Source organism: Marmota monax, unplaced genomic scaffold, assembly GCF_021218885.2.
Source record: "Marmota monax isolate L192 unplaced genomic scaffold, Marmota_monax_Labrador192_F-V1.1 WCK01_AAM20220418_F8-fsc00005, whole genome shotgun sequence".
NCBI lineage: Eukaryota > Metazoa > Chordata > Mammalia > Rodentia > Sciuridae > Marmota > Marmota monax.
In genome coordinates this window covers 6,116,417-6,144,150 of record NW_026692254.1, presented here as the reverse complement: position 1 = coordinate 6,144,150, position 27,734 = coordinate 6,116,417, and the positions used below count along the sequence as shown (strand labels likewise).

The 27,734-nt window shown below is 37.6% G+C and overlaps 1 protein-coding gene across 9 annotated transcripts in view; it reads left to right on the top strand.

The window, feature by feature from the left end:
* The window catches only part of Ralgapa2 (Ral GTPase activating protein catalytic subunit alpha 2), a 334,911-nt gene that overhangs the window by 233,390 nt on the left and 73,787 nt on the right, over window positions 1-27,734 (top strand). For all 9 annotated transcript variants that reach the window (XR_009226010.1, XR_009226009.1, XR_009226008.1 and 6 more), the window contains one exon: window positions 15,889-16,016. Coding sequence is in view for 6 of the 9 variants with exons in the window: in XM_046435038.1 (XP_046290994.1) it covers window positions 15,889-16,016 (128 nt within the window). In the remaining 3 variants the exon portion in view is untranslated. The remainder of the gene's footprint in view (window positions 1-15,888; window positions 16,017-27,734) is intronic.

Below are 27,734 nucleotides of genomic sequence, written 5' to 3'. Positions count from 1 at the left end.
CAATTCCAAGGCGGCCGCTAGGGGGTGGGTGTCTTGGGCAGGTCTCTGAATTTCTCTGGACCTTTGTTTTATCAACTGTAAAATTCAGGATAGGGATTAAGGCCTCTCTACAGTCCCTTCAGGGATTAAAAAGCTGATTGGGTTCTCTTGTCCTAGATGCCCAGAACTTTTCTTAATAGGGTTCTATCCAAATGATATCTGACCCTCTTGCAGCTTTGGCAATATTTGTATGTGTATGCACATGTACAGATACATAGTGGCCCTGGACATGTATCCCTCTTTAGGATGACACAGTCCAGGACCTTTTTCTGGAGCACACACCCAGAGATGCTGGCAGAAGGCTAATGTGCCAGAAGTCTCAAGACTACTTGCATGTATGAGGTCAAGAGGAGCCTAGTGTTGGTATTTGTGTTTGAAAGGAACTATTTTTAGGTTACTCATGTGGCCTCATTATATAAGGAGAGTATGTGACTTTGCAACACACTTACGTAAGTTTCTTTTTTTTTTAATTTCAAATGTATCGTTTTCTTAAATATCTATCCCAATCCCAACCAAATAACTTTTTTGAATTGAAAAATGAACTTTAAAATACTCTGGGGAATTCTAAGGGAAGTCAGTTAGCTTTTGAGTATACAAAGAAACATGTATTTGGAAAAGATAATTGAAAATTAGAATTTACTGAACAACTAAAATGAATTTTTGTGGTATGTTCTATTTTCATAATTTATTATTATTGTTATTAGCATTATTTTTAGTAAAGGAATGGCACTGGAAACTATATGAAAATGCATCTGTCATTTGCAGATGTTATATTAAAATCAAATATCTCTATAATTTATCACCACTTCTAGTTAGAGGAATTCTCTGGTTGCCAGGGATTTTTGTAATCCCTTTTGTTGAGTTTTTAAATGACTGAATCACCCATAAGCAGTTGCCAAAGAGTAATAAGGAACACTTATTTATATGATAAGCCTCAATATAGATGGAAGAAAATCTATTGCTTGTTAGTAATTACCTCCTAACTCCTGTTTTATCTTTCACAATAATTCAGCTTTTGAGAATTCCTTCTCAATTGGTTTTCCTCAAAAGTTGGGTATCATTCTCCTGTTTCTTACGTGGATTTTGGCATCTGCAAGTTCTTCAGACCCCTTCTCATGCAGTTCCCACTCACAGGTGCACAGGCAGCAGGCTCTTCAACTGGAGTGTTAGGAGCATATAGAATTCCATTGTGAAAAGGAAGCTAGACCTGCTGCCCTGGAATTAGAGAATTCGTCCTCAAGGATGTACTTTCTGAAATTTACTGATTTGTTGTTGTTAAGTTTTTTACTGTTTTTTGTTCTTCATGACTACTTTGATCAAAGCTCTACCTCACCAATTACTGGACTGCTTTTATTGAAGCCATAGCAAAGGAGCACTTATTTGTTTAAGAACATAATTTAAATAAACTTTGTAAAGCATGATGTTACTAAAGGTAGAAGGAGGAAAGTGTTCTCCTTTCTTATATTATTTATTTGTTTGTTTTTAGTTATCATTGTTAACTGGATTTGACAATACCAAGCAATTTTAGACCACACATGGCTCCTTGACTTTCCTCTTTGGAATTAAGATGGCCCCCTTTCCCCTAGATTTGTTACAAGTTGAGAGAACTCATTATTAGTCTTCCTTAGTAGAATGAACAGTATCATCCTTCTGTGCTCCCATTTGAGTTTCTTCTGGTCTGATTGCTTCCTCTGTGCTATAGGCAGTGATATCAAAATGGCCTTGCCTCGTCTTTGTAAAACTATTCTTATTGGACAGTTTCTGGTTCAACTACTTACTTAAGGGCCATTTCCCTTATTAAAGTTTGGATTCTTGTCCTTGACACAAAGTCTAGCATGAAGCAGCCACAATTGCTCTAGTTTGCCTGCTTCCCAAGAGTATGACTACTGGATATTAACAAATCTGTTGTCTCTTCTCATGTTTATAGAATGAGATCTGTTGTGACTGTCTTTTGCTTCATGGAGATGACTGAAAGGCAGAGGTGAAAAGGTGATATAGGTACTGAGCAGGCTTCTGCTTCCATAGCTCTTCTTTTTGGTGGGTATGAGGAAATAATTCCACATAAAACACGAAGATTTTTAAAAACTACTAAGACTGGGCAAAGCCATTTTGATGTCCACTTTTCCCCCAGATTTGTTACAAGATGAGGATGGGAAGGAAGAGGCTACTTTAGTTCAGATAGGGGGTTTCCAATTTCCAGTCCCACCTGAAAGTACCTTGGCAGGCATCACTCCCATCCTCGCAACAAGAAAACAACAAAATGAAAGTCAACAACTCTTGTTGGATTCACCCTGGAATTGAAGTTTAGGGAAAACCCTTGACCCCAAATTGGAATGACAGACATGTAGATACAGAGAATTACAGCTTTCTAGAACAGAAGTCTAGGAGCAGAAACCCCTAGGGAATCAATAGCAGGATAGGAAAAGTTCAACTATAATTGACCAATTGCTATAGGTTTTTGGTATGGACAAGTCAAGTGAGTGAGGGACACTCCCTCTAGGAGCCCAATAGATTGTCACAATAAAGGCTAGAGGGAGAAAAAAAAAAAATTCCTCATGCTTTGACAGAGGAGGGGAGAAGAATAGCTGTTTCCCAAAGCATTTTTTTTTTCTTCTTAATGAAGCCTGCTCTCAAGAGAAACTGTTTTCACAGAGCCTGTCTGACCTGGAAGAAGGGAAATACTCAACTCTAGCTCAAACTAGACTTCCTATCTCACCTAAGTGAGGGCCACCAAAAAAAAAAAAAAAAAAATCAACTGAGAAGTACTTGTGAAGGCCAAGGGATACAGACTCACTAAAAGACCAAGATCTAATCCTAGATTCTAGAATGCACCTCTGCTTCCACGTCTTTCAGATGTGTATTATGCAAAAGTCCTGTTGATGTAGGGGTAAGACAAACAAACAAAAAAAAAAAAGCAAGGACATTCAAAGAAATTTTAGCTTCTGACACCTATATCAACAACTATGGAAAACAATAAGGACAGTCTAAGTGCTAGCCAGAGAAATGTAAAATCTATTAAAGCCCAGTTTACTTCAGGTCCTCTTACCTGATATATCATATCTAGCTTTCACCAAAAAACTGCAAGGCATACTAAAAGACAAAAACCACAATTTGAAGAGAGAACAAGCATGAGAGCCAGACTCAGACTTAGCAAAGATTTGAGAATTATCAGACTAAGAATTTAAAATAATTATGATTAATATGCCAAGAACACTAATGAAAAAGTGACTAATGTAAGCAGATGTGGAAACTAAGAAATAATTAAAAGGAATGCTTAAAAACTGTATGACAGGAATAAAGAATGCATTTATCAGGCTTAGCTAACGTGGCTGAGGGAAGGAATATGAGTGAGTTTGAAGATGTATCGATAGAAATATGTGAGTTTGAAGATGTATCGATAGAAACCTTGCAACTGAAATGCAGAGGAAAAATTTTGGGGAAAAAAGCATTGGAGACCTGTGAGATGTGGGACAATTGGGGAAAAAAAGTGTAACCTATACATATTGGGAATACAAGAAGGAGAAATAAGAAAACTTGAAGAAATGTTTGACATTATAATGTCAGAGAAATATTCAAAATTAATAGCAGAAACCAAACCGTAGATCCAAGAAAAACCTGGAGGATAAATACCAAAATATCTACACCTGGGCATATCATTTACTAAGTGGGGGGGGGGGGGGGGGGGGACAAAGAAAAATCTTGAAAGAAGCCAAAGTAAAGAAAACTACTACAGAGGAGCAATGATAAGAATCACATAGGATTTCTCCTCAGAAGCCATGTAAACAAGGAGAAAAAGTAGAATGATTATATATATATATATATATATATATATATATATATATATAAAGTATCGGAAGAAAAGAAACCACTACTCTAGAATTCTGCATCTAGTGCAATTATCATTCAAAGCTAAAAGAGACTTTCTCAAATAATCAAAATTTGAGGGAGTTTGTGTTCAGTCGACCTTGCAATTAATGTTAAATTTATCAAAAAGAAGAAACATATTTGCATAAAGAAAGGATGAGATTTAGAGAAGAAATAAATGAAGTTTATTATTTTTCTTATTCTTAATTAGCCTGATAGATAATAGTGTGTTCCAAGGGCAAAATCTCACTCAAGTGGATATGAGCCTTAAAAGTCTGAAGAAAGATATTACTGTGGCCAGTCATAGGAAACATGTCAAGTCAGCAAGTGTTCAATGATTAGAGTTAGGTAACGAATGACAGCAATATTACAAGGATTATAATGAGGAATTGGGAATGGTAATTCCACTGCCTTTGAGTAGTGTAGTGGTTTTTGAAAGTGGACTTGGGTTAGTTATAACAATATTTTCAAACTTACAACAGCCTCCAAAAATAGTTTTAAAATATGAATTATAATTGATATGCTATGAGAGAATTAAAAATGGAATTGTATAAAAATACTCATTTAATACTAGAGAAGACAGAAAAGGAGTAAAAGACAAAAAAAAAAGAAACAAACATTAAAATACCAAAACATACTATAGATTAATCTAACTACATCAATAATTTCTTTACCTGTCAATGATTAAATACATTAATTAAAAGACAGAGGGCTGAAGGTGTAGCTCAGTGTTAGAGCACATGTATAGCATGAGCATACCCTGAGTTCAATCTCTAGCACCTAAAAATACCAAAAAAAAAAAAAAATCAGGGTAGATTACCAATTACCTAAAACAAAAAAGCCCAACTATGTTGTCTACCAGAAACCCTCTTTAACTATCAAGTTATAGTTTAAAACAGTAAAGGGATAAAGAAAGATTTATCATGCTAACACTAATCAAAGAAAGCTGGAGTAACTATTTTGATATAAGAGAGATGACTTCAGGCAAGGAAAATTATTAGAGATAGAATATTACATAATGATTCTGGTGGATGGAGAGGCTCCCTAGGGAGGTGACAACCAAGTTGATGCCTAATGGCAGACCAGCCCTCCCAGTAAGCATTAAGCAGAGAAGACAGAGAGGGCAACATCTCTAAGGTAGACATGAGCTTCAAGAATCTAAAGAAAGACATCTGCTATGGCCAAAGTCTAAGGAGCAAAGAAAAAAGCTGGAGTAATCAAGAGTAGCAGGTTAGGTCATGTAGAGCCTCCTGAACCACAGTGGAATTTCAGTACTAGTTTTGACCTTGGTGAGCTTGAGAAAAGCAGTAAGACTTCATCAGTTTTTCTGGAAAACTAGGATAAAGTGTGACCTCATAAAATCATTACAAGAATTACATGCTGTACATTGAGCACTGAGCTCAGAACGTCAGCCACAGCTATTGAATTTATCCCCCCAAATCAAATGTTTCTGGGCTTTTAAACCCCTTCTCTTCAATTCATTTGTTATTTTTCTTAATCTCATAACTAAATCAGAAACAGATCAGTTGTATATATGGGCCTTTTTAAGTGATCACCCTACTTTATAGATGTTGTATTGTTCCCCATGGGGACTTTCTCACCACTTGGAAATTATATTCTGTATCTAGCTCAGGCTCTTAAAAAATAGAGTGTAAATCTGTTTTCTCCTACCTTTCAGGAAACTAACCCAGATTCATTGAGCCATTTCCAGAGTGACCCCTCCTTAACACCACCCTACTAGTGCCCATGTAGAGCTATGTGCTCCTAGAGGACAGTACCCTGCCTCCTGCTTCCCATATTCTCTTCTGAGCCATAGAGCATATGAGAAGTGCTTATGTTAGTTCAATGTTTCTGGCAAATGATACAGGTAGTATTGTTTCCCCCAACAGGAAAATTATTGTCTTTCAAAACAATTTTTAACAGCTTTATCTGTCACCCACTTTGATATCTCACACATAAATACACAAGTTCAAACACACTATCTCAATTCATAATTCCTATGGGATTGTGAACTTCCCAAAGGAGAAACCATGTCTAGCTCTCAAATCATAGCTCTCAGAGGTGGAGGGTCCCATACAGATGCTGTGTTCCCACCTTACCCAAGAAGCTCCTAACAGAGTCCCAACCTGGGCCTGTGTACTCATATCCCTGGAGCATAGGAGCAGCTCAAGGTCTGTGCAGGACTCTTGATTACCCGGAATCATTCCTTTCCCTTTTGACCTCTCATTTTGCTGCTTCATTCTTTCCAATCTGTTATTCGATTCTTTCATTGTTCATTGTTTGTTTTAACTCTGTGATTGTTTTAGGTTTCCTTAGGTCAGATATGAAGGAAGCCTTGTTGTTCATGGTTCTAATGAAGTACCCACCAAGAAGTTCCATTTTCCTAATGCTGAACACAAGACTCAAGAGTTGGTCATGGTTTCCCTGGTGTGTGGTGCTGCTTTCCAATCTTTCCCCAGTGTGTTGTTAGCAACCACAAAGATGTGTCCTTCATTATGATGTTCCAGGACCTGATACTAATGGAGTCTTGATGGATGGTCCTGATCTTTTATAGATGAGACAGTTCTCATTTGGAGCAACTGGAGTTGAGCTTGCCTGGGGGAATATCTTTGAACAGGAATTTACATGGAAAGCAGCCTTGACCTGCTCAACCCACTGGCTACTCTTTGCATGCTCATTCTTCAGTGTGTGTAAAAGCTCCTCACAGTTTCTTTCCTTATTGACCTCTTAATCTATAATTATTTTCCAACTCACTGTTGCAATATTTCTTACCATTTACATTGATCATTTCTTAGAGATCATGGTCATTATTACAATTACTGTTGACCTCACAGACCCTTTCTGTACATCCATTATTCTGTGATATGCACCCAAATTTTCCTCCTAGCTTAAAAACATGTAGTCTTCCCTGCCTGGCTGGGCCATTTTGGTCTCTGACCACCTAATTTGTAAGGAACACCTAAAAGTTAAATCTGCAGCCTCTATAGCTCTCAACACCCACCTATGCTTACAAGTGTGCCTTCAGCTCAGTCTTGCCTTTGAATAAATATTGGGAACTTACAGGTTCTTAGTATTGCTTTCATTTGTATTACCAGAGCATGAAGTGGAACAGCCAGGGGTGAACCCACAGCAGCACAGTCATGAAAGTGGAATGATGATTGCTGCTAACATGTCAGATCCCATGTTGGCTGTCTTCAGCCTTATTCATCTCTCAGTGGCACTTATGCTTCATGCATTTCCAAGATATCCATTGCAGAGGTTCCCATTCCTCTCAAATCCACAATCTAGGCCTATTCACTTTCCTCCCTTCTGTTAGTGGCCTACTTCTGACCTCCCACTTTGCTTTAGGGAGTTCCTCATGAGTTGTGCATACCTTTGCCCAGTTCTTTCCCCAGTCTTCTCTTTATTTACCTGTCATGCTGTAGTTGGTAACTCTAGGCAGAGCTTTCATATAATACCAGTTGGTATTCAGCTAAATGGCATGTGTTTTGGGGAACACTACCTTAGCAAAAATACCGTTTCATTTTTGTTGTGCACCCTTTGCCAGGAGTGCACACCTCTTCTTACCATAAATCTTGGCCAACACCTACTGGTCATGACCACCTGTGACATGAAGCCTTCCCATTGCTTCCCTCAACTAGAACTCTCTGTGGCTTCGGAGTATTTTATTTGCACCCACCCTAAAGCTTCTTTTTTCTTTTTTCTTCCTTCTTGACTAAATAGTTTTATTTTCCCTGTGAGCTACTGATAGATAAGAACCTCAACTTATTCATCTCTATGTTCTTCCCCCATATCTCCTAACAGAATTTTGACTAAAAGAAGCAAATAAAAAACTAAAAAGATGACATGAAATTTCTGCCATTTTTGACCCAGAAAGATTCAATTTAGTCTTCAGAATTTTCAGGCAAAATGTTATAGTCCTCTGACAAACCATTTTTTCACCAAAATTATCTTCTGATATTTTAGAAAATATATTTATACAATATAGATAAATATATATCAAAATAAATACTCTTTTTCTCAGAAACTTGCCTTACATTTCTCTTAAAGTTTTCACTTTATCTCAAAAATTGTATGATTTTCCACCTAGCCTCTCATTAGGACAGTACTGTTTGCAGTACACTTTGGGGATTAATATGGCATTTTAACTTCTCAGCTACACTGTATGGTCAGTAGAGAAGACCACACTATTCCTGTGCTTCAGATAAATACATGACTATAATTTATCTAAACACACTTTGTTCTGAGTGACCAAACTAAATCCAGAAGCTGAATTCCAGTGAACTGAATCCTGTTAAGAATAGAGAAATGTTCATTTCCATACCTGTATGTAGAGGCTATTAATTAAGGGCTGTTCAAATATGTATGGTCTGTGTGCCTGTCCTGTGCTCACATTACAGACATGTGTGTGAAATCAGGGAGAAAAACCTTTTTTATTATGTCATTCACCTCTTACATGATAATCAATGCCAATAAGCTGGGCATAAAAATCATGTATACAAAACCTGTACTTTTTTAAATGGGATGAGTAACTGATAAAGTTGATTAAATCAAGCCACTCATTCTTTGCATTTATAGCTTTCAATACAGACTGTATCTTCTTGGGCCAGTACATGGCAATATTCTGATTCTGGAAGCTGGAGTTTATGTGGGAGGAATTTGAACTGAGCTCAGTTTGTTCATTGCTCTGCTTTGAAATATCAAGATGTCTCAATTGAGTTCTTGAACAATTAATTCCTGTGTATCAAATGGATGTGTTCAAAGACTCTCCTTTTCCCCTGCTCCAACATCTGGACATATCCTTGTGCTGGCATGCTGGACAATCTTGCAACATGAATGTCAGGGTCATCACTTCTCTGGGGTGGCAGGGGTGGGGTGCTTAGGAAATAACCATGAATTCCTCTTCTAAAAGAAATTTTTCTCTCTAAAGAGAGGTCTAAAAGGAAAGTAGACTAACCACCCTTGACATCAACTGAACTGAACTGAATCTGTGCTGTAATAAATCCCTAGGTCACCTGTATGCACATTAAAATCTGAGAAGTTCAAGTCAGGAGCAGAGTGAAAAATTTCATCATTAAAATTGAGAGTCATGTGGAAATGTATCTTTGAAATGAATTAATTTTGCAAAGACCATGGTCAATCACTTATAGAAAAATTCTGGACAATTGCCAGGAGAGAGTTTCCCCTGGAGCCTTTTCTAAAATCTTAGTCATTCTAAAATGACTAAGCTGACATTTTAGGATAGATGGAATGAACCGGTTTCATTTGGGGATAGCCACACATTGGCAAGAGACAGGTACATATCTGTGAAGCAGTGATTCTCAGTGTAGGAACCAGCATCAGCATCACTGCAAATTGTTGAAAATGCAGATTCTTGGGTTCACTCCAGATGTATGGAATTGGAAATTGTGGGAGTGGAACCTCTCAATCTGTGTTGTAAAAAGGATACATACTCAAGTTTGAATCTTGCATCTCAAAATATGATCCATGAGCTAGCAGTATCAGCATCACCTGAAAGCTTGTTAGAAATATACAATTTTATAACCTATGCCAAATCTATTGAATCTAAACATGTCCTGGAACAAGATGCCCAGGTGATCTGAATGCACAATAAAAACTGAGAAGTTTTACTGGTGGGGGGAGCTTTCTTTGTAAGTACAATATATGACTAAGAGGAGAACCTGGGTATGAAAGTGTCATAGTTGGGACCCAAGTCTGATAAGGAGAAATTAATTTGGGCTACACTTTTTAGACCTGTGCTTCTCCTCAGAAATGTGCTTTCTTTAGTCCAAGAATACATGATAGGGGCTCCACACACATCCCCTAACTAGAAGCTGGTAAGGAAATCCAGTTTGGCAGCAGTCATGGAAGTCTTATGAATCCCCGGGCTTTGGTCATCACCTTTGAGTCTTTCAAAAACTTTAGGTGATTATAAATATACTCATTCAACAGGGATTAAAAGCTGAGTTCAGGTTCTGATTAGGACTATTTCATGTAGTCTTTCACTAAATTTACCATTGAATCTGGAAGTGGTATAAAGATTTGCTCACATGTTTTCTTCTAGCAGCTTTCATATTTCAGTCTCTAATCTATCTCAGTTTTTGCATGTGCTATGAGGTAGAGGTCAAGATTCAGTTTTCCATATGGCTATCCAGTCGTTCCAGTGTCTTTATTGAAGCAATCTTTTTTTTCCCATCAAATTGAGTGGCTTTCTTTATTGCCACTCAGTTACCATGTATGTGTGGTTCTATTCTTGGACTCTCTATTCTGTTCCAGCTATGGGTACATCTATCCTCATGCCACTATTTTGCTATCTTAATTATTATAGTTTGGACAGCATGCCTTGCAGTCAGGTAATATAAGTCATCTTATCATTGTCTTGGCTAATTTATGTCTTTTTATTTTATATTGAATTTAGAATCAACTGGTCCCTGATCTCTATCTATAAAAAGTTTGCCAGAAATTTGATTGTGTTTGTGTTGACTCTATAGATCCAACACAAAATTGTGTTGGAAGAATTTACATCTTAAAAGTGTTGAAATTTATAATCCATGAAGATTGTATATTTTTGAATTTATTTTGGTTATCTTAAATTTACATCAGCACAGTTTGGTCATTTTCTATATCATGTCTTGCACATCTTTTATCAAATTTATCTTAAATTTTTGTGTTATTATAAATAGCATTTTTTTATTTTTTATTTTTTAGTTGTAGATGGACACAATACCTTTATTTTACTTATTTATTTTTATGTGGTGCAGAGGATCGGACCCAGGGCCTCACTTCGCATGCGCTAGGTGAGCGCTCTACTGCTGAGCCACAATCCCAGCCTATAAGCAGCATTTTTAAATGGTATTTTTGAGTTGTTAGTTACTAATATTCAGAAATATAACAACATGATATAAATATTATAATGATGTTACATAAAAAATATAACTTTGGGGGGCTGGCTGGGTTTGTGGCTCAGTAGTAGAGCGCTTGCCTAGCACATGCAAGGCCCTAGGTTTGATCCTCAGCACCACATAAAAATAAATAAATAAAAGTACTGTGTCCAATTACAACTAAAAAATAAATCTTTTTTAATTAATTTTTTAATTTATATATGACAGTGGAATGCATTATAATTCTTATTACACATATAGAGCACAATTTTTCATATCTCTGGTTTTATACAAAGTATATTCATACCAATTCATGTCTTCATACATGTCTATCACATTCCACCATCATTTCTAACCCCATGCCCCCTCCCTTCCCTTCCCACCCCTCTGCCCTTTGTAGAGTTCATCTATTCCTCCCATGCTCCCCCTTCTTACCCCACTATGAATCAGCCTCCTTATATCAGAGAAAACATTTGGCATTTGGTTTTTTGGAACTGGCTAACTTAACTTAGCATTATGTTCTCTAACTCCATCCATTTACCTGCAAATGCCATGATTTTATTCTCTTTTATTGCTGAGTAATATTCCATTGTGTGTGTGTGTGTGTGTGTATGTGTGTGTGTGTGTGTATATATATATATATATATATATATATATATATGCCGTATTTTTTTTATCCATTCATCTACTGAAGGGCATCTAGGTTGGCTCCACAGTTTAGCTATTGTGAATTGTGCTGCTATAAACATTGATGTGACTGTGTCCCTGTAGTATGCTGTTTTTAAGTCCTTTAGATTTAGTAGTGAGATAGCTGGGTCAAATGGTGATTCCATTCCCAAATTTCCAAGAAATCTGTATACTGCTTTCCATATTAGCTGCACCAATTTGCAGTCCCATCAGCAGTGTATGAGTGTACCTTTTTCCCCACATCCTCGCCAACACTTATTATTGTTTGTCTTCATAACAGCTGCCATTCTGACTGGAGTGAGATAATATCTTAGAGTAGTTTTGATTTGCATTTCTCTAATAGCTAGAGATGATGAACATTTTTTCATATATTTGTTGATTGATTGTATATCATCCTCTGAGAAGTGTCTGTTCAGGTCCTTGGCCCATTTATTGATTGGGTTATTTGTTTTTTGTTGGTTTTTTTTGTTTTTTTGTTTTTTTTGGTGCTTAGCTTTTTGAGTTCTTTATAGAGATTAGTGCTGTATCTGATGTGTGAGGGGTAAAGATTTGCTCCCAAGATGTAGGCTCTCTGTTCTCCTCACAGATTGTTTCTTTTGCTGAGAAGAAAGTTTTTATTTTGAGTCCATCCCACTTATTGATTCTTGATTTCAATTCTTGCGCCAAAGGAGTCTTATTAAGGAAGTTGGGGCCTAATCCCACATGATGAAGATTAGGGCCTACTTTTTCTTCTATTAGAATCAGTGTCTCTAGTTTTATTCCTAGGTCCTTGATCCATTTTGAGTTAAGTTTTGTGCATGGTGAGGTTTAACTTCATTTTGTTGCATATGGATTTCCAGTTTTCCCAGCACCATTTGTTGATGAGACTATCTTTTCTCCAATGTAAGTTTTTGGTGCCTTTGTGTAATATAAGATAATTGTAATTATGTGGGTTAGTCTCTGTGTCCTCTATTCTATACCATTAGTCTACCAGTCTGTTTTGGTGCCAATTCCATGCTGTTTTTGTTACTATTGCTCTGTAGTATAGTTTAAAGTCTGGTACAGTGATACGATCTGCTTTACTCTTCCTGCTAAGGATTGCTTTACCTATTCTGGGTCTCTTATTTTTTCCAGATGAATTTCATAACTGCTTTTTCTATTTCTATGAGGAATGTCATTGGAATTTTGAACAGAATTGCATTAAATCTGTATAGTGCTTTTGGTAGTATGGTCATTTTGATAATATTAATTCTGTCTATCCAAGAGCAAGGGAGATCTTTCCATCTTCTAAGGTCTTCTTTGACTTCTTTCTTTAGGGTTCTGTTTTGGGGAGTTCACCGTATCTTGTGACTTATGCTAATTCACTAATTAGTTCTAGTTAAATTCCTTTGGATTTTTCATTTATATAATCATGTTTTTCTGTGAATAAAAATAATTTTACTTCTTTCTCATGTATTTTTTCTTTTTTCCTTCTTTTATTTTTCTACTTGTAATGATCAGAACATTAAAATTGTTGAATAAAAGAGGTAAGCATAAATATTCTTGCCTTTTTAGATACTGTGTAGAAAGCATTCAATATTTTATCATGAATTATGATGCCGTTTTTTTCCTCTTGCAGATTTTTTTAAACTGAAATAGTTCCCATATATTTCCAGTTTTCTGAGAGTTGTTGTTCTGTTGTGCTTTTCTAAAATCACGAACAAGATTGAATTTTATCCAGTGTTTTATTCAGCATTCATTAAGCAAGTCTTCTAGTTTTCCTTCTTTATTCTGTTAATGAGGTAAATTGAATTAATGAATTAATTTATGAATGTTCAACCAAGTTTGAGTTCCTATGGACAATTCCACTTGATCAAGATGTATTATTTTTTATATTATTGGATTTAATTTGCTAAAAATTAGTAAAGAACTTCTGCATTTTTTTAAAGAGAGAGAGAGAGAGAGAGAGAGAGAGAATTTTAATATTTATTTTTTAGTTTTCGGCAGACACAACATCTTTTGTTTGTATGTGGTGCTGAGGATTGAACCCGGGCCGCACGCATGCCAGGTGAACGCGCTACCGCTTGAGCCACATCCCCAGCCCCAGAACTTCTACATTTTTGTTGATATCAGTCCATAGTGTTTTACAATTGTGTTAGCTCCTTATAGGTGAAAACAGTCTTGTATTTCCTGTTGTGTATCCCAGGCCTCTCCTCCAATGCCAACCACAGAAAAGGTATTTTACTAATAAGCAGTTACTGGAAGATGTTAAAGAATCTAGGCTGAAGACTTGCATTCATTAAATTATTTAAAATATTAGTAAACTTCACTCATTCAGGAGGTACCTGTATTGTAGCCACATGCCAGGTACAGAGCTACTGCAAAAATTGAGACAGATTAGAGACTGAAATATGAAAGTTCCTAGAAGAAAACATTAAGCAAATCTTCATACCACTTCCTGATCCTATATTCAATGGTAAATTTAATGAAAGACTACATGTAATAGTCCTAATCAGAACCTAAACTCAGCTTTTCGTCCCTGTTGAGCAAGTATATTTACAATCACCTAAAGTTTCTGAATGACTCAAAGGAATTTGTCTCCTCCATTCCCAAGCCACTCCTTAGTCTTCTTTTCTTGTTTCTCATGACCTCAACCTCTAACATCAGGGCCACAGGACATAGTCCTTCAAGCTCTTCCTATGCTCTTGTGCTTAGAAACACCATCTGCAGGTGAACAACTCTTAGGTTTATATCTCCAATTTAAGCCTCTCCTCTGCCTTCCTGCCTGGGACATCCACTGCCTCCTCAACATATTACCACCAGATATCCAATAGGCATCTCTAATTGAGTACATCTTAAAATGAACTTATGACCCTTTCTACAGCAGAAATCATGGCATCATCCTTGACACCTCTCTTTCCCTTCCACTTCATCAGCCATCCTCTTCAGATCCTATCAACTCTACCTTCAGAGTATATATCCAGAAAGCCACCTTCTTCTCCTGCCACCGCTTTGATCCATACTATCATTATCTCTTGTTGGATTATTCAGTAGTTTCCCAACTGGTCTCCATAATTTCCCTTTGCAGTTTTCCCATCACAGTGCCCAGAACAATACTTTAAAAATGTAGGTTAGATCATATACCCCATTTCCCTAAAGCCTTCCACAAAACTTCTATTTTATTTAGACTAGAAATCGAAAATCCTTATAATTTCCCACAAGGTCCTTTTACTACCTGACTTTCATCTCTTTCAGGTTTTTCTTTCACTTACTTGGCTATAGTCACTGTGACTTCCTTGCTGTTGCTTAAACATTCAATTCCACTCCCATCACCTTAGGCCTGTGCATTTGCTCTTCCTTTGCCTGGTCTGTTCTTCCATCAGATGGAATCTGAAGGACTCCTACCTGTGATTCCTTCTGCCACTTCCTTTAGACTTTTACTAAAATATCATCTTCTCTTAAAACCCTTCCTTCCCATTTGACCTAATTAGAGATACCATACCTCAAAAAAAAGTTTAATTGTTCTCTTCTGTTTTATTTTCACCTTAACACGTCTACTGCCTCACACAGGTGAGGCATTGTATGTGTTTTTAATGTTTGTTATCTGAAATCTACAATAACCTATAAACTCAGTGGAATTAGGGATTTTTGTATTATTTACTGCGGTGTCCTCAGTGAATAAAACAGTGTCCATCACATAATAAATATTTTGTGAATAGATGACTAAGCAAGTGAAATAGTAAATTAATATGAGTTACAAGGCAGAGTTAGTCCCTGATCTCTTGGTGCTAACCATATCACTATTAGTGAATGAAATTCTAATGAAGCAAGTTGAAGAAATAAAAGAAACCCAAAAAAGACAGGCATGAAAACTTTGCGGGTTACCTACCTGGTGGAAATTGGTCCAGCAAAGAAAAGCCATGTGTCTATTCAAGAAGTAGAAGGAAATGAGGTCCTGCAGTATCTTGAAAGCAAAGAGAAAAGCTCAAGAAGAAGAAGAACTCTTAAGTAGGACCATGTAATTGTTGACTGCAATGGTGATCATCTCCTTTAAGAGCCAACATGTATCGAATCCATAACAGGAACATTACCAGTTCCAAAGTTGGGATCTGTGTACCACACATAATCTACATGATATAAGTCCTTAGAAAGAATAGTGGCATTTCTATAAATGACAGCGCGCGCGCGCACACACACACACACACACACACACGCACACACTAAAAAAAAAAACTGGTGATAATTACCTATTAACAAGAAGTTTTGCTCAAGAGTTCCTAGAGCAGTCCTGCTTTCCTTGAGTTGAAAGCCCACTCTACCCATGTCCTGTGAAGGTAAGCACTTTCCCTGAGGATGACTGTCTATGTGTTCATTCCAGGTTTTAGACATTTGTTATCTGTTCTCGTACAGTTTTTATTGGTTTTTGAAAAGTAAGCATTTTTCTATTTCTGATCAACAGGTTCCATTTTTTGGTCCTCTGTTCGATGGAGCCATAGTGAGTGGGAAGCTGCTGCCAAGCCTTATATGTGCCACCTGCATCAATGCCAGCAGGGCTGTGAAGTGCCTCATCCCACTCTACCAGAGTTTGTATCTTTTTGCTTTGAAAATGTAACTTACTAATGCTCCCAGAATCAAGATTCCCAGCAGTTTTTCTTTAGAGGTAAGTATTAAAAAACTGAACTGAAAATTGAAGTGAGAATTTTTTCAGTCTATGTTGAAAATAGTATGATTTTTATAGTATTTGTTAATTTATATTAAATATAATTTATGCTACCTTGAACCTAGGAAGATTTTATTTTCATGATTTACTCACATCAGTTTGTGTCTGAGAAACTATGGCTATCATGAGATGCTCATGGCTCTGTCGGTATTTTTCTCCAAGTTCAATCTCTTCCTTTATCCTCCCTGGGTGTTGCAGTTTGTTGTGTATAAAGAGTAATGCTGAACAAAATATAATGGTCTCATTCAGAGCACCTCCAAATAGCAAGTGAAATGCCTCTAATAAATCAAAGAATGTGGCATTGGCCACCTGAGAAGTGCAAATAAAGTTCTGGAAGGTCAAAGAAAGAGAAATTGCATCTGGTTGAAAAGAAAGGCCAAGTGAAGTTGCATTTGGACTCACCAGTAAGAATGGACAGAAATTCTTTTGTAATTTTCTCAGATCACTAATATTTCCTCCTCTAATTCCTGATCTTGTCTCTAAAAACTGGAAGAACTTTTACTTTTCTAATTTTTCTCTCAAACATTACCTGGCATGCCATAATCCTTAGATCCAAGCATGATCTTTAATTATTAAAAAAAAAGAGCTTGATGTGAATGACTTCATAAAATTGTTGCAAAAAGCATCTGACCTCCTAGAATATATTTGTTTCTAATTAGTATTGATAATGATTAAAAATGCATTGTGCTTGACTTGTCTCCATAAAGTTCTCCCAACATAACTGTATATGATGTGTTACTAATGGATGGAGGGAGGTAAGAAATAAAGTCTGAATAGATACAATTCATGAAAGATACCTTTCATTAAAATCCTGGTCACTTCATTGCCTGATATTCTGCCTTAGATTAAAAAAAAAAAAATACGTATGCCATGTGGCAATTTAGAATTATCATAGAAATTAGTAGTAGAAAAGAGCTATAAGGTCCCATCTGGTCCCTCCCCTGGGGCCAGGGCAGCATTATTCCCTCCAGCACACTCTCTGATGCTTTGTCCAGGCTGGTGGTGGTGGTTTGGAGATGGCATTCTCTTCAATGATTTCCACGGCATTCTAGACACAATCTTATGGCTGGTGGTGTGGATTCAGTCGTCTGCATGGAGTATTTCTTTCACATTCTGTTAAAAAGAGCTTCTTGGCAGAAACAAGACAGTTCTATTCAGCAATTGGCTTTTTAGCTTGCATATACTAGGATGAGCTGGACACCCATCAGTCAGTTATGTTGGGCCAAGGCAACAAAAAATCATTTGCAAACTAGAAAATACCGTTTTATATAAGTCCATTGTGATTTTTGTCACAGCACTTTCTTTACTTCCAAACTTCTTATTATAAAATACATGATTTGATATTTTGTCAAAAACTGCTTTTTCTCAAGTAAGAATTAATTTTGCACCATTGAATTAATCAGGTTTAGAGAAAACAATATTTTAAGTTTAAAGGAGCCTCGGATGGTGGTGCACACCTGTGATCCTGGGGAATCAGTGACTGAGGCAGGAGTATCACAAGTTTGAGGCCAGCTTCAGCAATTTAGTGAGGCCCTAAGCAACTTAATAAGATTCTAGCTCAAAATAAAAATAAAAAGAGATGGGGATGTACTTAGTGACAAAGCATAACCTGGGTTCAGTCCACAGTCCCAAAAAATATATGGGTATTTTTTTTCCAAAGGATATTATTTAGTATCACTTCAAAACTTTTCAAATGATCATATCAAGAGTAATGATTCCATGCCAGGCACGGAGACACACACCATGATCCCAGTGGCTCTGGAAGCTGAGGCAGGAGTATAGTGAGGTCAAAGCCAGCCTCAGCAAAAGCAAGGTACTAATAAGCAACTCAGAGAGATCCTAATTCTAAATAAAATACAAAACAGGGCTAGATATGTGGCTCAGTGATTGAGTGCCCCTGAGTTCAATCCCCGGTACTCAAAAAGAAAAAGAATAATGATGCCACCTAGGGCTACTTAATGCCAGTGTGAGTTAGGAAATTCTGTACTCTAAAATAATTCATAAAGCAGTAAATGACATATCAGAAGACAACATTGTATAGAAATGAGGAAAGAAAAAGTTTTAAAATGATCATTATATAAATATTGATCAATACAACTATAAATAATATAAATATATTTATAAATAAAAATGGTGAACATTTTTTGCCTTATACTTTGAGAAAGTTTAAAACAATAAATTAACTGTTACACATAATTTTCTTATGGAGATGTAGTCATGTGGGGAAAACTTTCCAATCATTTATTCTTTATTCTTTCTGCAGAAGGGCTAATATTTAGGTCAGAAATGAGAAATATAATAAGAGAGGAAAATATTTTTAAAAAAGAAGAAAGAGAGTTTTTTTGGTTTGTTTGGTTTTTGTTGTTGTTGTTGTTTTCTATTTTGTTTCTTTAAAAAAATACATTGAAAAAAAATATTGACTTTTAAAACTATATGTGTCAGCCTATGCCATCAATAATTAACTATTCCCTTAATGTTTCATTAAAACGCAACAGGTCTGCACATGCTTTAGCAAAAATCTAAACCTCTTTGGTTATGTCATAGCTGATATCTGGATTTTGCTGCTTCATTGATACAAGTCTTAGATTTGAATTTTGAAAAACACTGAATAATCTAACAAATCCTATGGGTGTCTAATTACATTTATTCATTTACCAAACAAACATTTCCTATGGTCTCTATGCCAAGTCCAGAGATGGGAGCCAGGCTACAGTGTGGAGCAAGGGAGACCAGGTTCTTGCCCGTGTACTTCACAGAGAAGACAAAATAAGAAATGTATAAGCTAATTGGGAAAAGTTCTGAAAAGAATTGCAAGAGAGTATTGTGGTAAATGAGGTCCTCTGAGGAGAAAGCATTTGGGCAAACATTGGAAGATCAGAGAGAAGCTATCCTACAAGAGCAGGGGTAACATTCTAGGCAGAAGGCACAAGAACTCCGTGCTCTGGAGTGGTAAACTTGTGTTTTGTAGGGATTCTCTACATGCTCAAGTCCATCAGGATGCCTGTGACAAACCCAAGAGCCAGCTGTGGTACAGATGGTGTTCTGAGTGATCCCAGAGGAAACCTCCCTGGCTGTCTCCCCATAGGCACTCAAGAAGTTCTCATCTTAGTGCAGCATCCTGGGGTGAACAGCCAGGACTACTTGATGTAGGGGCAAAGGTGGAAAAGGAGTGTAGGGTCACTCCCCTGATCCCCAAGCCCATGCAGGTCCCATAATGACTGAGGAGATCAGGTCACACTTAGATCCAGAACCAGCTACATAACCTGAAGGCCCTTGTGCAGAATGAGAATGTGGTGCTCTGTTTCAAAAAGCAGGAAGAAATGCCTTTAGAGATGTTAAAATATAAAGCTTTTTACATTCTTTTGCAATCCCCCAACTTCTCATGGTAGTTTTATATTTGCTATTTAATGTCACTCTGTGTAAAGGACTTAAAATTTTTAATTGTAAGCATTTTTTCATTCTTCTTTATATTGTGCAATGTCGGTTTAATGTGCAAATCTAAAAGCTTTTAATATGAAATCGATGAAATTATGCATTTCATATTGTACAGCTCATCTATGCATATATATTTTGTTTTTACTGGAAGAATGCAAACACTGTATAAAACTAACTTATCTGTTTATGTTTCACTTTTGATAAGCACATACTCTCTCTACCTAATTAGTTTATTGCTTGGTAAGGAAGAATTGACAGAGAGAGACTATTATGGTTTAGATATTAGGTGCTCCCCAAGAGCCTCATGTATGAGGTAGTTCAAGAATATTCAGAGGTGAAATGATTGGGTTTTGAGAGCTTTAATCCAATCAGTGAATTAATCCCCTTGTAGGGATTAATTGAGTGGTAACTGAAGGCAGGTAGGATATGGCTGGAGGAGGTTGGTCACTGAGCATCTGCCTTTGGAGTATACATTTTGTATCTGATGAGTAGAATCTTCCCTTTCTGCTTCCTGATATGATTCCCCAGCTGTTTTCTTCCACCACTCTCTGCCACCATTATATTCAGCCTCACTTCAAGCCCCAAGGAATGGAGCCAGCTGTATTATGGGGAGACACCTCAGAAAGCACTCTAAGTCCAAATTTCAAATCAAAAGAGAGCTTTATTTACCTGGCCAGGGACTGTCACCCACTGCAGAGACTCAAGCTCTGTGGGAGGACAGCAGCTTCCTGGTCCATCCAAAGAGAATATAAGCACAAAAAGCACAACTCAGTGACTTGTTTATCGTCATGTAAGCTAGCCAATCATAGAAATTAAAAAATTAATAAGAGGGACCTGTGGGCTCTAGGCAGGACTGGAATTTTCCAGTCAGCAAGCAAGTGATAAACAGAAGCAAAAAAAGCATTAGCTTTGCAGTTCGGTTGACCACAGTCCTGGGTTCAAACAGGTGCTGGACAGTCGCATCCTGAATTTGGGCGGGGGTCAGCAGGGCGAGAATCTACTTCAAGGCCATGTAGACCCACAAGGGCATTCAAACCCAGGAGGTAGCTCACCATGACCACCACTACATCCTGAGTAAGGTACAATTTGTGGGGTACAAAGTACAGAAAAATAATTTTTATAAGAAGATAAACAGCTTTCATTTCACTTTCTCAGAAACAGCTCTTGTAACTGTTTTATAGAAGGCAGCCAAATGGAGTCTTAGGCCTATCTATGACAGTTTTTGCTTTATAATTGTCTTATCTCACTTATCAAAATCTTCTATCTATGTTTTTTACTAATCTATAATCTATAATTTACACTCTTATTGGTTGTATTTATCAGTTCACACCACAACAGCTGTTTTTGAAGTAAGACCTCTAAAGGTCTTAGTGAGCCCCAAAATAAACATTTCCACCTCTAATTGTTCTTGTCCAGGTCTTTTAGTCACAGCAACAAAAAAGCTGATTAAAACAGAGAACTTGGGTATCCTGTAGTCCTCATTCCTTATGTGTCATCATTTTCAAAGTAAATAATTGGCTACTACAGGGAAATAGCACAACTAAGAAAGAATTCCATGGAATCCTTTGGTTGTTCATGTTTCTCAGGACACTATTGCTTGCCTTCTGCATTCAAAGCCAGATTTGTCTTGGCAGGAAAACGTGACCTCTCAGGCAGTCAGCTTCTAAGAAAACACAATCAGAGGAAATACACTTTCCACGTGCAACCGCTCAGGTCACAAACCCACAAAACCTGCCTATAACCTGTTTCAATACCACCAGCAGTAGTCGAGGAACTCTATTCCCAGGTGTGTAGAACTGACCCCCTTCCAAAAGCCTGGCAGTATATCCCTTGGCAACACCATATTGACATTATGAACTAAGACCCATTAAGATAGGAAGCCCCAAAGGGAGAGAGAAGGGAAATTGCATGGATATGGAAGGAGACCCTCAGAGTTATACAAAAGTACGTACAAGAGGAAGTGAGGGGAAAGGGAAAAATAAAACAAGGGGGACAAATGAATGTCAGTAGAGGGGGCAGAGAGAGAAGAGGGGAGGGGAGGGGAGGGGAGGGGAGGGGGGATAGTAGAGGATAGGAAAGGCAGCAGAACACAACAGACACTAGTATGGCAATATGTAAATCAATGGATGTGTAACTGATGTGATTCTGCAGTCTGTATATGGGGTAAAAATGGGAGCTCATAACCCACTTGAATCAAAGTGTGAAATATGATATATCAAGAACTATGTAATGTTTTGAACAGCCAACAATAAAAAATTTAAAAAAAAAAAGATAGGAAGCCCCAGGGTTGTAGGTTTAGCTTAGTGGCAGAGCACTTGCCTAGCACAAACAAGGCTCTGAGCTTGGTCCTTGACCCTGAAAAAAGAAAAAGATAGGAAGCAGTATGCTCCTCCATATAAGAAAAATTCATTTAAGAGACCAGAAATCTGAGGAAGACTTGCCATTACCTGTTCCCTTGAGATACAAGATACTAGGTACATTGGTGATTGCTGACAAAGAGAGGAAAATTTCATTAGCAACACACGCCATTTTATATGAACAGCCCTGTATCCCCATTTAATACCTAATATTTAGATTACAACTGTTAAGTAGAACATGGCCATACTGCTCATTTTATCTCAATGTCATTCTTTTCCCCGGTATGAGAAATGACTGTTCAGTGAACAAAAGACATGTTCAGACCTTCTGTAAATCTCTTAGAGAGAGGGAACATTTGCTTTTTTAGTATTGAGCATGCATATCCAGACAAATGAAGAAAAGAGCCAATAGAGTTTTTTTGGAGCAGTCATTCTTATATCCCTTCCCTTCCCAGTGAATGATCGGTATTTAACTGCTTTAAAATACGGTCAATTGGATTCATTTTTGTGTGAGATTTCACTAGAAGTAGAAATGCATTGTGCATTGATTTTTTTTTCCAGTAAGGTTCAAGGAAATGCAACATTTCTGATTAAGCTGAAGATTGGGGGCATTTCTGGAACAAATTTGCCTTTTGGGGGAATTTTTAAGCAGTAAATTCAGTTTAGAATCAATATCAAAGAAGTTCTTGTTTGGGGTTCTCTTGGCCAACTGATCAAACAGTTGGAACAGTGTAGCTAAAGCACATAGAAAAACTGAAAAATATCATTGTCTTAAATGAGAAAAAAAATGTGAACACAGTAGGGCTGGCTGTATTTGGAAAGCACCCTCTGTAACATTTCAGCCTAGCCCTTTTGTCCTTCCTGGCTTTCCTGTAACTTTCTCAGTGGGCTAAATCAAATCTGTCAAGTAGAGCCTTCGTCCTGTGACCACTGCCCTTCTGAGTGATGAGGGCCAACTCACCTACCATCTGCTTTTTCTATCCCTCATGGGCAATCAGAGGGCCTGTTCCTATGCCTAGAGTGTTGTAAATGGGAAGCTTGCCACATGTTATGTTTACAGTTCCCAAGCCAACTAAAGATTCCAAATGAAACCATGGTCAGCTGATAGAAGTTTCCAAAACTATTTGAGCCAGGGCTTTCTTTCTCCTCGTCAGATAACTTGTTTCGGGGAAAAGGTTGCCACACAATATGCAGTATGCCCATTAGGAGGAGTTCACCCTGAATCAAACAGATGGTGGCTTTTAAAAATAAACGTCCACTTCAATAGAACAATAGTGTCAATGGCATTCACCATCTCTGCTTTCTGGAACTATCAGCATTTGATGGAGAAAACTGCACTGCCTAAGAAAAAGTAATTTTATTCTTCATTCTGTCACAAGTGAGATTTATTTTCATTTTTAAAGTTAACTCATATACTTCACAATACCAGAGCTGTTCTCTCACACCATGACTTCATAGTTTCTTTGCTAAATTCTGCTCCTCCTTTATACATCTTCAAAATTACCCTGTTTCTTAAAGCTGTAGCAACCCCGTTTCTTTGTCTCCAATGGGATTTTCGTGGGAAGACTTTCTTCCATTCATTTCCATACACTTCAGAAAGGAAGTAAAACTGTACCATGTGTTGTATTTTGCCATACATAACCATTTATGCATTTTTCAGCATTCAAAAATGTCTCTGCTAAATACCAGGCACTGTCCTGACTACCAAAAAAAAACCAGAAATATGAATAACATATCCCAAGTAAGGGGATAATATTTGCTCATAAACAAACTTTGAAAGAGCATTACATTTGAGAATGTCAGAAACTTCCATATGGCAGAGTATAGGATGTATACAAGTGTACAAGGCCTCACATACATGGAAGAAGGTGTGATAAAAGCATTTCAAGGGATCAGGGAAGGAATTCTAAGAGAGAGCAGGGGCCTGACCTATGCCAGTATTAGGGAGATGGATTGGATACCTATGCAGAAGTTGGATTGATGCATTGTAATAACTGCTAGATTTACAGGGGTATAGGGAATAATAAGGGAAAAGAAGAATAAAGCTCTTTGGAGCATTTAAAGACCATATTTGGAAGGATGGAGATGGAGGCCAAGGAAAGGGAGAGAATGGTTTCACAGAAAAACAAGGAGAGAGATGAAGGGTTACCTTCAGCAGACTGGCCAAGCAAGACATATACTCTATTGGCTAATCTTATACATGACTGGTCAAGCAGTCTTGAGTCTTCATTTGCAAAATTGAGTGTAAGAGGACCCAGAACTGAATTTCTGCAAGGGAATAGCAGCACCAAAAAGAAAGAAATCACTCCAGGATGGGATTGAAGTACCTACAAATAGAAAATGTTCAGGAGAGGGACTGGATTTTAGAGTAGCAACCAGAATGGAGTCAGACCCTGAATGGAGGAGATGGACAGTGATTTTCTAATCCAAATTTCTAAAGAGGCCCAAAGCAAGATATAGTTGTAATAACTATTTCTACTACTTGATATTAATTCCACGGCGCATTCTACTAAAAGCAATAAGCATTTAATGAGCTCTCAGCTGGCAAACAGTTTCATCTTGCCAAAGACAGGAAGCAAACAAGGAAAACTGCTATTTGGGGTCTATTTCTTAGCTATTTGAAATAAGGATTTTGTAACTTCTGAGTGTTACAGAAAGTAATGAGTTCATTTAAGTACTAAAGTTTATATAAAAATGGAAGAAAAATGCAAGTAGTAACAGTTACTTGGGAAGTACAATGCAAAAAACAGTTCAGAGGAAGAAATGGCATATTCCCATGGGTAAGTTGAGACTGTGAGAGGAAATGAGAAATGAGAAATTTTTAACAATGGAATTTTTAAATTATAAAATTAAAAATATTTACCTGAGATAGAAAATGGGCAAATATGAAAAAACAACCAACAAACTGCCATAAGAAGGTGGCCCCTGATTAATTCACATTTAAAAATCTATGCACTAAGATTAAAAAAGGAGTTCCTGGCCCTGCTCTTAGCCAGTCAGCCCTGTTAATCAGTACCCTGTGATTCTCCCATCTTCTAGAACTGACATATCCTCTTCAAATGGAAAACAACAGGAAATTGTCTTAGTGAATGAAGTAAAATACAAACCACTGAGAAAACATTAAAGGAGAAAAGAACTCATGTAATTCATATATTCAGTGCAGGGGATCAAACCCAGGGTCTTGTGTTCACTAAGCAAGTTCTATACCACAGCAACTACCCCAACCCAATAAAGGAGGGGAGGGTGAAAAAAGAGGAAGTGGGGGGAGGGAGAAAGAAAACTGGAATTTCAGAAAAGGTCCTGATTAAGGATCACACATATCTGAGAAGGAAAAGAAGAAAGAAAACTGGACTTGCAAAATGGTCCTGATTCAGGATTACCCATATCTGATCATAGAACAGATAAATAGCAGTCATCTCAATACCATGAAGACTAATTTATTTTCCTCTAGAAGTCATGTCAGATAATAGATACACCCAAAACCAGAAACAGAAATGTATTTTTTTTTCATTTTTAAGTGTGGTTGAAAAGGATGACTTTTGGAATGTTACATGGATTTCTTATTAAATTGACTACATTATTTATTAGCTCATGAGCCTTTAGAAAAGAATGTGCTCACAAAAATACTAAGGTATCCCAAACAAACTTTAGAGAGCTTAGGGGAAGCATATAAATGCAAATTTTAATTTAGATAAAGTGTAAGATAAGTATTGGGACCATCTGGCAGATATGAGAGAAAACTGGGGGCTCCTGAGAGCTGGGTTGACTTCATTGTAGCCAAACTGGAAAAGTATTAATTTATGAACCACTAGAATGACTTGAGGGCCTGGTGTCTGGTATGGTTTCTGTGCCATGGCTTGTCCAACTTCTCTTGTATTCTACAGCTTTATCAGTAACTTTCACAAGGGTCTAGAACATATAAGACTATCTATCATTTGTAGTATAGATGAGAGGGTTAACTAATTTGGCCCTAGAGAAAATCAGAAATTAGGAATATCTTCACAGATGAGATTTCTAAGCCCACCCAACAAGAAGAGATTGAAATGGATAGACTATAATGTCATATACTTGGGTTTTGATAACCAGCTGTAAAAGTGCAGAAGTGGTTTGATAGCAGTCATTGCAAACAACATCTGGGGTTTTGGAATGACCACAGATTGGGGATGAGACAAGAAGGTGACATACGCAGCCAGCACCAACATCCTCTGGGATGCAGTGCACAAAACATGTGGTCCCCTCACAGGAAATAGGGCATCATCTCTGTGCTTCTGTAACCTTAAGAATCATCCAGAAGTCATGTGCTGCTCTAGGGGTCCCATTTGAAAGGGTCTTTGACCAACCTGGATTCAGTCCAGAGAAACACTAACAGTTGTGCCTTAGGTATCTGGGAGCCATTAAAACCAAGAAAGAATTATTTCCAGGCCTGGAAGGTTTTTAAATAGGAGAATAGTCTGTAGAACTGGGACCAGTAAGCAGCTTTAGTTCAATGTCAAGGCAAACATTCAAAACCCAGAGCCGACAAACTAACTGCCTGCAGATAGAATCCAGCCCCTAGATGGGCTTTGAACTGCATTTGGCCTCCCTGCATTACTAATCACAGAACTGAAGATTGTTAGCCATGTTGAAAAACCAGGAGATTCTGCATTTAAAAAAATTTTTTTTCATATATCTCCTAAAGTATCAGAACGTCTGACCCCACTATGCATCCCTTTCTGCTGGTAGCAGTCAGCCTCTTCACAGGGTATGTTTCTTCTGTCCACTACACCCCCTGCTTGGTGTCTCCCAAGATACACCAAGACCTAAGACTTGGTGCCAGCACCACCATCATGGCACCCCACTAGTTAAGAGTTGGTGAGAGGGCTTATGGGCCAAGCAGGTTCAACAGTGCCTGGTCCTTGGTGAGAGCCTAGTATTACCTGTGGGTATTAGCACCATGTTACCAGTCTGGCCCCAGTCTAGAGTTCATGAAAACCAGAACCAATCAATTAAGGAGTGAGGTTTCAGAAAATATTAACTTTTTACCTATGTAGATGTTAAGATAAAGGCTAGGAGATTGTTCTTCCTTCAGCAATTAGTAGAAGGTCCTCCATGTGAAAGGTTGGCTCCCTGGGGTCAGAAATGTCCACAAAATGAGTCCTTTAAATAAACAATATGGTGGGGGAGTCAGGTTCATGGAAAGGAGTAAATGACTTATCACTGTTAGACAATTCTAGTGATCTGGTGAGAAAGCAGATGATGCTGCACAGCCCCACCCTTCCTATCTTGCCGAAGTTTCAGCTCCATCCTTAGTGGGTCACCATATCTCGATGCAGGCCTTCATGGAAGGCAGGGAGGATATAGCTTCCCACTGTGCTGGCCCTAAACTAACAGTCTCCTGTGGATCACTCTCCTGCACTGCACTCTACATGTTGCCCTTCAGTCTCATGTAATAATGGACTCCCATCCTTTCTAGTGGTTTCACCCTCAGATGTGAAGCACCTACTGCAACACCAGCTCCCAATTATGTTGTGAAGTTCCCAGTGCAGACATTGTTTCCACTCTGTTGATATTCTCTCACACAGACCTCCTAGCACATTATAAACATGTGTAAGTGAGGGCAGAGATGGAGGGAGGGAAGGAGCTTGAGAAATATTAATTTGGTAAAATCATTTTAGAAAACAAAAGCTAGTCATGTTTTATAAAACTGCATGTTTTCTTTTTCTTTCTTTTTTTAGATATTTTATTAGCTATTGATGGACCTTTATTTATTTGTGTACACATGGTGCTGAGAATCAAACCCAGTGCCTCACACAT